Here is a 16,402-nt window from a genome sequence, read left to right as displayed (position 1 = left end):
GATTATTAATGTAGTGTTTTTATAGACCTATGCTCTTAAAAATTAAATAAATATAAGTTTTGATAAGGACAGACATTGTGTGATGTGTTTTTATTCTTTCATTGGTCATAATGAAACCAATAAAATTTTATAATATTTTGAATTCGTAGCATTTTTCGCGTGGTCTAACTTCAGTTTTTCTTGCACGGAGTTGTTGAGAAAAGCATATACAGAAAATCTGTCGACCCATTTTGAAAATGTGGACAGTACATTTTGTAGAGAAAGATTGTAACAATCGACTGATGTAGCTGGTATATGTGCACATTACTTAGTTTGGAAGCTGCGAATTTTTTAAAATATAATAACTTTTGAGTTGCAAGGGTGATAATTAATGTAGTATTTTTAAAGACCTATGCTCTAAAAAAGTAAATAAATATAAGTATTGATAAGGACAGATATTGTGTGAACTATGTTTATGCTTTAATTGGTCTAAATGAAACCAACATATTTTTATAAAATGTTGAATTCGTAGCATTTTTCGCGCGGCCCAACTCCAGTTTTTCTTGCACGCAGTTGTTGCTAAAAGCATATACAGAAAATCTGTCGACCCATTTTGAAAAAGTGAACACTACATTTTGTAGAGAAAGCTTGTAGCAATCGACTGATGTTGGTGGTATATGTGCACATTACTTAGTTTGGCAGCTGCGAATTTTTAAAAATATAATAACTTTTGAGTTGCAAGGGTGATAATTAATGTAGTATTTTTAAAGACCTATGCTCTCAAAAATTAAATAAATATAAGTTTTGATAAGGACAGACATTGTGTGATGTGTGTTTATTATTTCATTGGTCATAATGAAACCAATAAAATTTTATAATTTTTTGAATTCGTAGCATTTTTCGCGCGGTCTAACTTCAGTTTTTCTTGCACGGAGTTGTTGCGAAAAGCATATACAGAAAATCTGTCGACCCATTTTGAAAAAGTGGACAGTAAATTTTGTAGAGAAAGCTTGTTGCAATCGACTGATGTAGCCAGTATATGTGCACATTACTTAGTTTGGAACCTGCGAATTTTTTAAAAATATAATAACTTTTGAGTTTTAAGGGTGATAATTGTTGTAGTATTTTTAAAGACCTATGTTCTAAAAAAGTAAATAAATATAAGTATTAATAAGGACAGATATTGTGTGAACTATGTTTATGCTTTCATTGGTCTAAATGAAACCAACAAAATTTTATAAAATGTTGAATTCGTAGCATTATTCGCGCAACCCAACTCCAGTTTTTCTTGCACGCAGTTGTTGCTAAAAGCATATACAGAAAATCGGTCGACCCATTTTGAAAAAGTGAACACTACATTTTGTAGAGAAAGCTTGTAGCAATCGACTGATGTTGGTGGTATATGTGCAGATTACTTAGTTTGGCAGCTGCGAATTTTTTAAAATATAATAACTTTTGAGTTGCAAGGGTGATAATTAATGTAGTATTTTTAAAGACCTATGCTCTCAAAAATTAAATAAATATAAGTTTTGATAAGGACAGACATTGTGTGAAGTATGTTTATTGTTTCATTGGTCTAAATGAATCCAATTAATTTTTATAAAATGTTGAATTCATAGCATTTTTCGCGCGGTCTCACTCCATTTTTCATGCACGGAGTTGTTACAAAAAAAAGTGGACAGTACAATGCATTTCAGATTTTTTTTTATAAATTTATCTGTATTTATAAATATCGTAGTGATAAGACTTTATTTTTTTAATGGTAATCAAGATTTTTGCTTTTAAAGTGTTTAGGGCGAATGTTTTTGTTTAGAGGTTATGTCTTGGATATCAATATGGTAGAATACAGTATGTATTTTGTTGCTGTTTCGCATATTAGGGATGCAACATCGCTCTTAAAAACATCGATATCACGAACATCGATGTTCAAACGAAAAAGCATCGATGTCAAAAAACATCGTTCTGACAACCGATACATCGATGTTTTAACCGATGTTTTTAAATATCAGGAAAAACATGCCAACATGATTTAAATTATAGTATGTAGCCAAAAACCATACCTACTACAGGTTCCTGACCACAATATCCACAACCCATTTACAGTCGTGTCTCATGCAGAACAAAAACATGTATTAAAAGCAATTGAAAAAAAAATTAGGGAAAAAGCATGAAGTGTATGTGCAGGTTTTTAATGTAACATTAATTTTCTCGATAGAGCTAGCGAGACCGTATTGGTACCAATCAAAAGCTTGTATGTACAACAAGCAATGAAATTGTCTATAAAGTCTCGCTGCTTTTTCCCTATATTTATCAAAATTGAAAAGAAAATTCTTATGTAAACCAGTTTTTCAAACGTTATTTATTTTTCCCAAATGATCAGGGCCGGCGCGTCCATATAGGCGAACTAGGCAACCGCCTAGGGCGCCAAGTAGCTGGGGGCGGCGCAGCACGACACATAACAGCTGATATAATATGTTTAACGATTATTGAAACTAGATGAAAATTGTAACAGTTTGGAATATTTATATTGATATAAGTAATTATTTAAAGTCCACGGTGACCTGTTTATGATTTGTAATAAGTAAAAAAATAAAAAAAAAACACAAGCCTGCTTACATTTGATTGTTAACAAAATCTTAGGCTTACGTGATGTATTTTGAGGCAAGGAAAAAATTTTTTGGGGTATCTGGCGAGGTGGAGGGGGGGGGGGGGGTGTGGAAATTAAGGTTTTTCGCCTAGGGCGCCAATTTACCTTGCACCGGCCCTGCAAATGATTTTACACATCTTAAAGTACTGGAAAAAAAATTGATACTGAAATCAACCAAATAGTTCAGTATTTACAACATTTTTGATACCTACTTAAAAATGTAGGTTTTTATAGTAAGTATAGACAGTTTAAAAAATTGTATCTTAAAAACTAAATGTCGTATCGTAATGTTTTTTATATATTCATTAAATATTCATGAAATATAGCCAAAATATTAATAAAAACTAGGGTAATTTTAATGATGAACGATGTCGATGTTTTTGGACTTTTTCATCGATGCATCGGCGATGTATCGCTCTTCAAAACATCGATGCTAACATCGATGTTTCATGAACGATACATCGATGTTTTGAAAACATCGATGTATCGTTTGCATCCCTATCGCATATACATATGGAATTTGACCGAGGTCGGCCTTTCATGTTTCTCGCACGTTTTCGTTTATAATATTTAACACGTAGAAATTATATATTTTGGTATTAATATATATTAGGAATTTCTGTTGTCTTTATACATTATAAGGTAAGATTCAATTATAAAATATATTTTTAATGGGGTACAGCACATAAACCTGATTTCGTAAAATGTTTCAGTTTTTCATTTTAAAACCTCTAAAATCAACGGTATGATTTTGCAGTTGTATTATTGATTTGACATGTTATATAGAATAATGTTTGGTATGGTTTAGTTACGGTTTTTAATAAATTTTTATGAAACACCTTCCTGGTGAGGACGGGGAGGGAGTGGATTGGGCTGGGGGAGGAAATGGTGAAGGTCAGGGATGGGTGGGAGCTGAGGAGAAAGCTGATGGAGGGGGGGGGGGGGAGAGGGGAGTGAGTGGGAGTTCTTGCCACCGGGTGAAAGCCCAATTGCAGGTTAATAAGTAATAATAAACCAGGGGAGTTTTACTAGTTAGCCTACCATAACCTGAAGACGTGGCTGAAGTTGAACGAAATCTACCCTATAGATACCGATATATTTTGCATGCCTATCGCAGGGTATGTGTTATTAAATAGCGAGAATTTAAATTATTTTGCTTGAAAATTCTAACCAAGTGTTTAAGACACATTTTTTGCTGGTGGTCACATAAAAACACTCGGCATGCCCTTATTAATTTCAAAATAGAGATTCGTTGTTAAAAAATGTGCTCCACTGTACAATTAGATAAACTATCAAAGAAATAACCACAAGAACCAAATATAATACAACAAAGATGTTATGCAAATGTATGCACATAGCAAATATGTTACTTTGTCTATTCTGATGAGAGTACTCAGTTACTTGTTACAGAGTCATGTATAACGTATCATGCAAAAGCTATTGGGTTAGATAATGTTTTCGTAACATGTTACATGAACAGATGTTTTTCTTACATAGCCTATGTGAATATGCACTTAACATTATGTGAAACCGTCACAATGATATATCTTATTGAATGACAATAAGTCAGTGTGTAGGTAGCCAACACGAACATATTATTAACGTGATACATAAACGGTACTTTCGTATTAACGCCACCGCAGCTGCTAAATCAGAAGTTTCCAATAAAAACAAACATGTTGTGACTGACCTAACCTAACCCTTCGATTTTTTAAATTTCAATTTTTGACTGTTAACGGGGTTTTGATTTAACATTAACCCTTCAATTTTTTTTTTAATTCCTATTTTTGACTGTTAACGGGGTTTTGATTTAACATTAAATTTTAAACGTTCCAAACAGACCTATGTTCCGAGGCAAAGATTAGGTTGGGTTTGGTCAATTACGTACTATATTATGCTTTGCTGTCCTGTTTGCTGATTTATGATGCCATTTTTGAGTACTACCAAAATGCGTACTTGGAATTTGCCAAAAACAGATCAAGATACAATTTTATGTTTTCAGGAGCGAAATATTTTATCAAAAACAGGAAATGTGAACTTAAACAAGAACCAACCTGGCCGCCGTCACATCTACTGTAAGAGTTCGCATTGGTTAAAAAATCGTTAATATTGAAGGAACTAATAGGGAATTCGTATAAGCGTTTTTAAAAATGAATAGAAGAAGGTCTAAAGTATATTAAGAAAATGTATTTAGATTTTAAAGTTTTTGTTTGTTGAGGAAGGCATCCATGTTGGGTGGGAGCTGCTGCGATGGATCTTGATCAACAGTTGCGGTGGCGTTAATATGAAAGTACCCGTAAACGTGAAATCAACGTCATTCCAGCCTTAAGACATGTTCACGTTGCAATTTCTGGTTAGTGAACTACACCACTACACATTTGTTAGGAATGTATGCCAAATCATTAAACCATGCTGAAATATTAGCACTCATCATTACATGCTTTGTTCGGTTGCTACTTCACAGGTGTCAAGCTTAAATAGTATTTGACCCACAAGTAAATTTTTTTTTAACAAATTATTTCATTTGTGATGGACTACATTACATGGAAACCAAATCTTTTTTTTTTGTTTGAAACATATGTAGGTACCGTAGGTATCTTAACAAAAACTTTTATCAGAAAATTTACAATAGCAACATTGGATTAAGTAGTTATATGTTAATGTTAGCGGAAAATTGATTTCATGTAACTTACAGTTTTTGTTTTCATGCAGGCTAAATTATCTTGGTGAAATCAGGCAGTTTTATTTATCCTTCATGTATCAAGTAGTGGAGTTTGACACTGATAGTGGAGGAGGGGTTGGAATTATCCACTCTAAATGGCTAACACCAAGAAAGAAAGAGTGTTTTTGGCCACCTTTTAAACATTCTCAACAGTACAATAAATGTCTCAGTGGCGGACAGCATCCTTGTGAAAAATGGAGAATTTGTGCTTTGAAGAGAAAATTCTACATTACTGGTAATATTTTATATAAATATACTTAAGTTCCTACTTAAAGCTGTCTTCTACTTTGTAATTTTTGCTTTTATATCATGTTTATTATTTTTTGTATTATTAATTATGCTGGGCTTTAGACATAGATATATTCTTGTAAATCGCAAGATTTGAACATGAGTTGTTAAATGAGTACAAAATTGTTTTAAGTTTAACTGTTTAAGTTAAAGTAAAGGCTGAGGTGTTAAACATATCGCATACCATAGGAATTCTCCACAATTTTTTTTAATAAGTGTGTGACATGCACATCACATAGACATGAATAATTCCCATATTTATTAGCTGTGTAAAAGGGTGGGTATGTGCAGTTTACCTATGTAATATTTTTACACATTCACAAGTGTATATACGTACACATACTTCCAGTGGCGTAGCCAGGATTTTAATTAGGAGGTGGTCAACTAGGTACTCATCCTCCAAATTCATTCATGTTCACTTTAAGAGCGAAGGGTCTGGGGGTGCTCCCCCGGAAAAATTTTGATATTTATTTGCTAAATGGTGCTATTTAAGGGCCCCGCCTCGTCAGGGGTGTATGTGTGTTAGTGAGGCGGGATGATAAGCGCGACGCTCGCTGGTGCTTCCAGCGCGGTATAGCCTCTAAGCGCAAGTCTCTGAACTGGCGCGCATTCGTCTAGTCGTCACAGGATAACTGTGAAATTTGAGCTGTGACCGTAACATTATATGGCGGAGAAATGAAGATAAAGGTGTTATGCAAGCCCCTTAAGTGCTTTCAAGAATTTGTACTGATTGTTTTATGCCTAAAAATTACTCTGAAAACACGCGGTTTAGGCATTTTAACGCTTCTAAAAATACAGTTTAAAAACTTAATCCGAAATTAAAAGTACTTTTCGGGCCTCAGCGAACTCTTAAATGCTATTCGTAAATAGGCCCCACTCGGATATCTTGAGTAGTTTTGAAATCGCGTTGTTTTTCCTCAAGCTCTGCACACCGTATGTGTGCCCAGGTAGGCGGGCCCCTTAAGGCCATTTTTTGTAGTTTTGCAGAGGTTTTGAAACTGTTATTGTATAAGCAGGCTCCAGGCGAATAAGTTTTAGGGCAACCTTTTGTGTCTCTGGGGGTGGGGACATGTTACCCGTGCCCCCCTCCCCCCGTGCCTATACCATTGCATACTTCAGTTGTATATTGATGACTTAATCACAATCATGTAGGTATATGTCATTGAAGTGAACTTGAATTCTCCTAAACTGTTAGTAATAGTGAGGGTTATGAAAATCAGAGATAGGCTACTGAATGTAAAAAAAAATTGCACAAAGTTAGTCTTAGCTTGTGTTTAGAAATAATTGTAGAAACCTTTACGGACTTAATTATTCAACATGTAACCAAACTTAACTTTGTAGATAGTGCCCAAAATATTTATATAATAAACATCCGAGTCCAATAATTTCAAAATATATAATTATAAACTTAATTATGTTCCTTCCTTGCAGTATTGTATGTAAGCCTTAAAATTTTTTTTAGTTAGAACAGTAAATTAGTAGACTTATAACTGAACTGCATACCTAATAAGTAAAGGTGTATTCGTAATAAAGACGGCAACCAGTGTATGTATGTATGTATGTATGTATGTATGTATGTGTGTGTGTGTAGGCTATATATATTTAAATTATCTTCAGTGAATGTGTTAAAATTATGTGACAAACAAAACTGTTTTACAAATGAGTGTTTTATTTTCAGATGACATATTAAAGGCCAGAGAAAAATTGAAAGATGCAGAATTTGAATCTGACATTGCAACTGAATATGAGAATGAATCCTCACAGAAAAGGAAGAAAAGGCCAAACAGAAGAATTTTATACAGCAGTGACGAAAGTAGTAGTGATGAATATGACACAAATAACCAGCTAGCCCACAAGAAGTATCCATCTCCACCAGATGTGGAAGTGGCTGAAGTGCCAGTGGCTGAGTGTCAAAGGTCTGTGAACACACCGTCCAACTCAGCAGATTCTGTGTTCACTAGAGACTCTCGTCCTTCTCGCAGAAGTGTTATTAATTCAGGTGAGTGTAGGCCTACCTACTGCAGTTAAGATGTTAGGAAGAATCTGAGCATTTTGTCTCAATAGAGGAGTATAGAAAAATTGTTTTTAATGTACTGTGCTAAAAAAAATTACGGATAATGGCAGGGGTTGATGGTGTGCCTAAACAAGTAAGGGCAGAAAATAGTTTATTGAGAGCAAAATATGTACTTAATCATGTTGATTGCAATGTTTATTATCATGCACAAAGCATTGCTCAATACATTGGAAATCCCAAATATATAAATCACTCAATTTTTTTATTTCTGCGTACCAAATACTGGAACAGTGCAAAGCACCAGTTCCTTTGCCTTATTTTGCAATAGTTATGTTCAGTCAATTTTTTATTTTAGATATTCATAATATGTTTAGTATGTTCTTCTCTAACACCACCTTTGAAGGTATGAAGCCAGAATATGGTACTTTGGGATTAACGCCACCGGAGCCGTTGCTTACAGTAGATGCGGCAGCGGCCATGTTGGTTATTGTTTACGTTCACATTTCTGGTTTTATGGTAAAATATTTCGCTCCTGCAAATATAAAATTGTATCTTGTTCTGTTTTTGGCAAATCCCAAATACACATTTTCGTAGCATTCAAAAATTTCACCATAAATCAGCAAATTAGTGACTGACCAAACCCAACCTAACCGTTTGTATCGGAACACAGATCTGTTTGAAATGTTCAAAAATTTAATGTTAAATCAAAAGCCCGTTAACAGTCAAAAATTGAAATTAACCCGTCATTGGTCGCATTGTAAAATGTTACACCAGTGGTCGCGCATGAGCATTTTGCTCATAGACTTAATTTTACGATTAGAGTCGTGCTTAACCACTTTTAAAAAGCCAAATATTTTACTTATTGCAAATGAAACTACTTTGCTTTTTTAAATAATATTTAATATTATTATCACATAATTTTTAATTTTTTTTTACATAAATCATCATCAGAATAAACTATTTGGCTGTATACTGAAATTCCTTCATCCGGCCTATGAATACATCAACAATAAATGCAATAGTTTTGGAAGCAAAACAGAAAATCACACATTATTTACTACTTCATCATTTTATAGCAAAAAAAAAAATATTAAATCTACTGAGTCTTTTGAGGACACACTAATTTATGTTATACATTTGAGGCTATGACTAATAGAACACACATTATGCAATAGAGAATTTCTATTTCAAAATTAACTGCTTTCATGGAAATTTACTTTTTATAACATAACTAACTCTATTAGGATTTTTCAACATTTTGATCAAAAATTTTATCAATGGCGGCTGCTTGGTTTACAGGTGGTAAACTCTACGGCAACCATGGTGGAACTTCTGTAAATACAAAGCACAGAATATATATCACATTACTGAAAATTCTAGTAAAAAATATAAAAGATTCATAAAACTATGGAAAGACTATATTACATATCTTCCTCTGGAATTCCTAAGAGTTTTTCCAAAATTATAAAATCTTGTCTAACTTCTATGCAAATTCAGCTTTTCAGCATACGTATTCAAAAGTAATTACTTATTTTGATGCGAAAATCAACAATTTTGTAACAAAATGATAATGTTTACTATGATTGATGTTTTATGTAATTTTTTTTTGTATTTTCAATCAAAATATTGATAATTATAACATAACTTACCTGTTCTGGAACATTCAGCGATTTGTTGAAGAGCCAAAGCCACAATGTTCTTCTCCTGATTCATTTCAATAAGTAATACCAAGAATCATTAAATTTAGTCTCACGAGAATATATTCCAAGACTAAACACAGCACTTTGCAAACCGAACTGTCGTCACAATTGTAGCAACGCGACTGGTCGCACTGTGAGCAAACTGCTCATGCGGCGTGCATGCCTGTAAACGATATCTTATATCAAGACCAAGTATTAGTTACATTCTGTCAGCCACCTAGTGACTTAAAAAGGAAGGTTCAAAACTCAGCTAGAAAAAAGGACACCTCCCCACAGCAATAAAAACAATAACAGTAATACATTATTTCTGAGGGTGAGCAAAATGCTCATAGCGCGACTAATGACGAGTTAAAAAAAATCTAAGGGTTATGTTAGGTTAGGTTAGTCACAACATGCTTGTTTACATTGGAAACTTCTGGTTTAGCAGCTCCAGTGGCATTAATTCCAAAGAACCTAGAATATTTTAAGAAATTATAGAATATTAATGGTTTGTTATGTTCCCCCAGAATCGTCTTCCTCAATTCTTTGTTCTGTGGAAAATGAAAATACTGTTAATACTCAAGATGTTACTGTGTCAGAAGATTCCACCAGAGAGCAAGTTGGTTAGTATTAAAACCCATAAAATAATTTATTATTTATCTAAACATGATAAGTACCTACTGTCACTTTAATGAGTTATTGGTAAACCTATTTTTTTTTTTTTTTTAATTTTTGCTACCTATTCTGAAGCAGTTTCATGCTTTATGTAATCAATGTTTCAAATAATTACAGGTTTACAAGTGATTGCTAGACATTTGGCCAAAATTGAGAAGCATTTGGATGTTATTCAGCAATCTGTATCAGAATTATTAAAGCAGACTTTACCAGACACTGTACAGAACATAAATATTTTACCAGAAGAGTTGACTCTTCCATGCGAGACTGAAGAACAACTCAACAAAGTGGAAGAATGGATATCAATCCCAGAAAATAAGATATGTATGGTAAGCTAATCCAATTTTTTTAGTTTGTAGTGATAACCATAATGACTTGCTTATGCTGTAATATAAATATATGTTACGACAAGTGACGTGATGGTGGCCAAAATTACTGTCTTATACCAAAGTTTCGAAAAGTGGATATTATTTTTCTAGGAAGCAGAGTGTATAATATAGTCTTCTTACTTGTAGCAATAGGTTGAGCGTAACTATAGGTTGCTGATTAGTACCCAGCAATTGACAGAGAATTTGACCACTTGAGCTGTAGGGTGGAGTCACAGCATTTTGGGATTGGATTTTATTTGTGATGAATAGTTTTGCGAAGCTTTAACAAAAATTAATATCTGATTCTTCCTGTAGTCATAAAATTAAGTCTTGTAAACAGTATATAAGTTAAATAATCCACATTCATTCTAAAATAACTATTGCTGTTGCTTTGCACTGATTTCACCTTGTCTTACTGTACCTTTGTGTTGCTGTAACTTTCTGGCACAAAGATCACAAGGAATCACAAATTAATTGAGAATAAGACTTCAGCTTTCAGTATATGTACTGCAAATAAAATGTATTGTGGTAGTATTTGTAAGTGTGCTGTTTCATATTGAGTCTAGAATGGCATCTAAAACATATTGTACCGTTTTCCATACATAGGAAACCACACTTGCTACAGTTGGAGGGAGAAAAGCTGATCATGTTGTGCGCCATATACTAGAGAGACTATTCACAAATAGATCGGCATTAAAATACAATTGGACAGGAAAAAATCAGAAGATAGCATTAAAAAATCTGCAGCTGATGAAGATTATACCTGGTGAGTCAAAACGCATAGAATACTATTTTAGGTACTTTCGTATTAACGTCACCGCAGCTGCTAAATCAGAAGTTTCCAATGAAAACAAGCATGTTGTGACTGACCTAACCTAACCCTTCAATTTTTTATTTTCAATTTTTGACTGTTAACGGGGTTTTGATTTAACATTAAATTTTAAACGTTCCAAACAGACCTATGTTCCGAGACAAAGGGTTACGTTGGGTTTGGTCAGTCACTATATTGCTGATTTATAATGCCATTTTTGAATGCTATGAAAATGTGTATTTGGGATTTGCCAAAAACAGAACAAGATACAATTTTATATTTTTTAGGAGCCAAATATTTGACCAAAAAGGTAATGTGAACGTAAATAAAAACCAACATGGCCGCCACCACATCTACTGTAAGAGTTTGCAGTGCTTTAAAAAATGTTAATATTGAAGTGGGTTTTGCCAAAAACAGAACAAAATACAATTTTATAATTTCTGGAGTTAAATATTTAACCAAAAAACCAGAAATATGAACGTAAATAAGAACCAACATGGCCGCCACCGCATCTACTGTAAACGTTTGCAGTAAATGAATGTAAACAAAACCTATCATGGCAGCCACAGAATCTTAATCAAGGGCTGTGGTGGCTGGCGTTAATACGAAAGTACCCTATCTTACTATGTTTAATTCTACAGAATTGTCAGTTTATACTGTAACAAAGGTATATGTTTGGCATTTTAAGTAATGATTTTACTGTAGAACTGTCTTAGAGTGGTTACCTTTTGTTTGTTTAAAAAAAATTCTATTACCATTTCATACATCCAAATTCAACTGAGTGATTCTATTAGTATTGCTTTAAAGTTTTAATACGAAATAACTGGAACAAATTAACAGCTGTATTATCATGAAATGTGTGTGTTAATGAATTATTTTCGTAGAATTCATTTTAGTGAAAACAAGTACGAGTAAGAGTGATAATACAAAACATACACACACATGTGTGTGTATGTGTATATATATTAAGTACATTATAAGTATAGAACATAAAATCACTACATATTCTATCATTTGATTACCAAAACAGAAAATCGAGACAAAGTGTAGCAGGTGAAATACAAAAAGTAAATAATGTAGAGTTGTATATTATGACTCAAAATTTATTTATTAATTTCTTATTGTATGAAATGTAATGAGAAAATATTTTCATTCTGAAATTGGGATCGTTAACATGTGAATGAGAATATTAGCATTGATTTTAGCATGCAAGTTTCCAAAGCCGATGAGGGCGAACAAGCAGGTCAGTAGAGCAGCACCAGGATATAAGGGTGAGGGAAATGTGTAGATTCAGAGAAAACCCACATGCCAACGGCGGCATCATCCAGCATTATTCCCACAATGCAAAAGTTCTGGTTAACCCTGCCAGTAATTGTAATATATATATATACTAGCTGCCCGATCCGGCTTCGCACGGTTGTATTAATTGGGGGGGGGGGGGGGGGGGAATGAGACCAAATCTCTTATTTACAGTTATAATAAATGAAATAAAATGAAAATTAATTAATTTTGACAAAAATTTAATACAATGCTTTGTAATGTACCGAAGAAAAAACGAATAGCACCGATGGTTTCTTGACTCTCGAGCACGCAACGTTGTCATGGAGACGAAGTGCCCACTGTTTCCCGGGCTTAAACACCAATCAACATTGATGATCAGTTTATTATTAATAATAAATTTTTAAGACCATTGATCGAAATATAAACTACCCTACATCGAAATCAGTTGACTTGGTGAAGGGGACCTTTTTAGAAATCAGATGTAGTTAGTAATTGTCTTCTTAATTTGAATAATTTATATCACTTTCAAATCCCGACCGACTTTGTTCTACCAGTGTATAGTTATTTACCTGTATATATCTAAAAATTGGTGGTCTGTATTTAATGAGTGATGAGGACTACACTAACGATGAAATAGTCGTTGCCATGGAGACGAATGAAGCATCAACAATGCTACATCCGTTGCCGTGGTGATTTTCTGCCAACTCATACATACATCACATTAGAAAACTCTAAAATTATAAGATTAAGACCATTAATTGAAATAAAAACTATCCTATCTCTCAAGTTGGAAAATATTACACCTAAATGCCAATTTTCATCGAAATCGGTTAAGTGGTTTAGGAGTCCATTGAGGACAAACATTGTGACACGAGATTTATATATATTAAGATAATGCATGTTCTGTGTTGCCAGTAAATATTTTTAACATTTCTATTATAGACTAACTTATTTCAAAATTATGTGCATTATTTGAGATTAAAATTATTTGTATTTCCGTACTGTAGTTGTTGACAAAATTAATTGTTAGTTTTATTTCATTACATGTACTGATTGAGCATTAAACCTATCATAGTGCAGAATTGTATTTGCAATGTTAGAATAAAAAAGTTTGTTAAATTCTTAATATTTATTTTCATTTTAGCTGCTGTTAGAAGAAATAAATCCACTAGCAACATCTGTGATGATGATGTGAATACCATTTTACGGAACTGGTTCAGTTTCGCAAAGGACAGGGATGGAGGTCGAGCCAGCAGAAGACAGTCGGCTAAATAGAAAAAGACATTAGAAAAATGTCTACTGTGGAAGTTCAAAGAGAACTAATTCGCGAAAAGTGGCAGTTCGTTCAAAAGAAATTTGTCAAGAATTATGTAATGAAATTCAGCACAATTATGTAAATGTTACTGTAAACACACACACTAACAATCATGGTGCTGATTCAAACAATGCAGGTATTTCTACAAATAATAATGATTACATATGCAGCAGTATTAGTAGTATAAGTAGTACTGATGATGATTCTTCAGTTGAAGAAATTGAAAATTCTGAACTTAGTGCTAACATTGTTCCTGTTGAACAAAAATTAGTTGATTGGATGTACAGTTATAACATACCACATAATGCAGTTATAACATACCACATAATGCAGCAACAGCTTTGTTGCACATTTTAAAACCACATATGTCAGGTCTGCTCCTTGATTCACGCTCTTTGCTTCACACTCCAAGGTGCTCAGTAGTGGATACACATACCTCAGGCCTTTTCAAATACTTTGGTGTAGAAAAAAATCTAGTGAAAAGAGCCCTAACTGGATTAAAACCTTGTCACTATCCATTGCTAAGAAACATTTACAGGGACTATAGTTCAGAAAATATGGTGACAATTTCTGTTAATGTTGATGGACTACCATTATTTTCCAGTTCAAATAAATCATTCTGGGTTTTGTTGGGTATACTTGACCAGGCTGTTGACAGGTGTCCTTTTGTAGTTGCAGTATATTATGGTGCATCAAAGCCTTCAGATGCTACAGAATTTCTTCAGCCATTTGTAAATGAATGTGTGTTCCTTGAAAGAAATGGAATAAATATAACAAACAAGCACTATAAGTTTTGTGTCAGTTGTGTAATTGCTGATGCACCAGCAAGGTCATTTGTGAAATCTGTAGTTGGCCATAATTCACTAAATGGATGTGAGAAGTGTGTTCAAAAAGGGAAATACTATGGTAGAACAACATGGCCGTACAAAATTGATTGTTCACTGAGGTCTGATGAGATTTAAATACATGGAATACCCATACCATCAGAAATCAATATCAGTGTTATCTAGTTTGTGATTAGGACTTGTGTCTCAGGTTCCATTGGACTATTTACATTTCATTTGCTTGGGGGTAATGAAACGATTGATATGCATATGGTGTGATACTGGCCTTAGGAAAGGGAAGTTAAGTTCAAAAAGCATTGATACTCTTTCTAACAGAATGCAGATATTGAGAAAGCATACTCCTAAAGAATTTTCTCGCAAACCAAGACCCGTGAAATTGTTTAAATTTTGGAAAGGTACTGAATTCAGATCTTTTTTGTTGTATTTTGGACCAGTTGTTTTAGTTAAAGTTTTGCCCAGGAGTTTATTTGAGCATTTCATGTTACTTCATACGGCTGTTTATGTTTTGGCAAGTGACATCGGTGAACAAAACTCATGGAGAAAGTATGCAAATGATTTGATGCATGTTTTTGTCAAAGAAATACCTGCATTGTATGGAAAGGAAGTACTTGTTTACAATTTTCATAATTTGTTACACCTAGCATGTAGCCAATTTTGGTAAACTTGATCACTTCTCTGCTTTCCCCTTTGAAAACTTCATGAAAAAAATTAAAAACATGGTTCGTGCACCAAACAATCCATTGCAACAAGTAGTGAAGCGATTAGGTGAAGATGCGTCGTGTTGTTTAAAAACAACAAAACAGTCATCTGTTGTCAAAAATGTTGATGGTTCAATAAGGTATGTTGTGTTTGGAGATCGTAATAAATATGTAATAGGCACAAATTATTCAGATAGTTGTTTCATGACTGTGAACGGTGAAGTAATTGTAGTAAATGGAATTAAAAAGGCACTCTCTCCAGGAATTTACAGTCTTGAATGTAGTCGCTTTGAGAGTAAAACTGATTATAATAAGTATCCTTTAAAAAGCAGTACTTTAAAAATTTACTTAGTGGATAATCTTGTAAAATACAGGAAGTTATACACTACACAGTTATATCGTAAGTGTGTTCTTTTACCGGATTTCAATGATAATGCGTGTTTTTTGTGTATACCATATTGTAATATGGATGTATTTTATTGAAGTTGTCCTGTAAGCAAATATAAATGTACTTCATTGACATCCTGGAAGCATTTGTTTTATCACAAACCCCACAGTTCAATCATGTGTTATTTACTGGCTAGGAAGTTAAAATAAATGTATGTTTTTGTTTTTTCTTACTTGATGTTTTGTATAGTTTATATTACTTCAGCTCCAGTGTTTTTAAAAAATTCTTTATTGCAGTTCCAGGGTCAAAATTACTCTGCGATTACAATTATTATTTTATTTTTTAATACCTATGCAGGAAAGTAGGTAATAATAATGTTCCTTACACACTATTACAGCTGAATCTTGTGCAGCAATAATTTAACCATGCATCTTTTTTTTGTTAGCTTGTAAGTTATGTATTGTAATAAAAGTATTTTTTTCAAAAATGTTTGTTGTTATTTGCATACACATAAACTGCTTGTTTAACTAAATTTATTATAAACTATTATTGTGTTGCTTAGGTTAAAAAATGTAAATCATGGTAACTGACATTTGAAAGTAATTTAATTGTTCCAAATTAATCATATCAATCAATTGGTAATAGGATAAGACTGCTATATTTGAGGTTGTGTATATGTTGAGGCTGCCTTA

The 16,402-nt window shown here is 33.3% G+C and overlaps 1 protein-coding gene across 3 annotated transcripts; it reads left to right on the top strand.

Moving 5' to 3' along the window:
* Positions 1–3,145: 3,145 nt before the first annotated feature.
* On the top strand, positions 3,146–16,192 carry LOC134529446 (uncharacterized). Of its 3 annotated transcripts, XM_063363554.1 has the most exons (7): positions 3,146–3,268; positions 5,339–5,583; positions 7,315–7,635; positions 9,857–9,952; positions 10,122–10,333; positions 10,979–11,138; positions 13,609–16,192. In XM_063363554.1, exons 2-7 carry the CDS (start codon positions 5,382–5,384, stop codon positions 13,737–13,739), a joined length of 1,122 nt encoding a protein of 373 aa, XP_063219624.1. In that variant the 5' UTR covers positions 3,146–3,268; positions 5,339–5,381; the 3' UTR covers positions 13,740–16,192. The 3 variants fall into 3 exon arrangements, 2 of the variants coding, with proteins under 2 accessions (XP_063219624.1, XP_063219623.1); XR_010074602.1 differs by lacking the exon at positions 5,339–5,583; XM_063363553.1 differs by lacking the exon at positions 3,146–3,268 and having other exon boundaries at positions 4,542–5,583.
* The last annotated feature ends 210 nt before the right edge of the window (positions 16,193–16,402 follow it).

The sequence above is a fragment of the Bacillus rossius genome, chromosome 2 (genome assembly GCF_032445375.1).
Source record: "Bacillus rossius redtenbacheri isolate Brsri chromosome 2, Brsri_v3, whole genome shotgun sequence".
NCBI classification, from domain to species: Eukaryota; Metazoa; Arthropoda; class Insecta; order Phasmatodea; family Bacillidae; genus Bacillus; species Bacillus rossius.
Note: the sequence above shows the minus strand (reverse complement) of the source record. Positions and strands in the feature narration are given on the sequence as shown.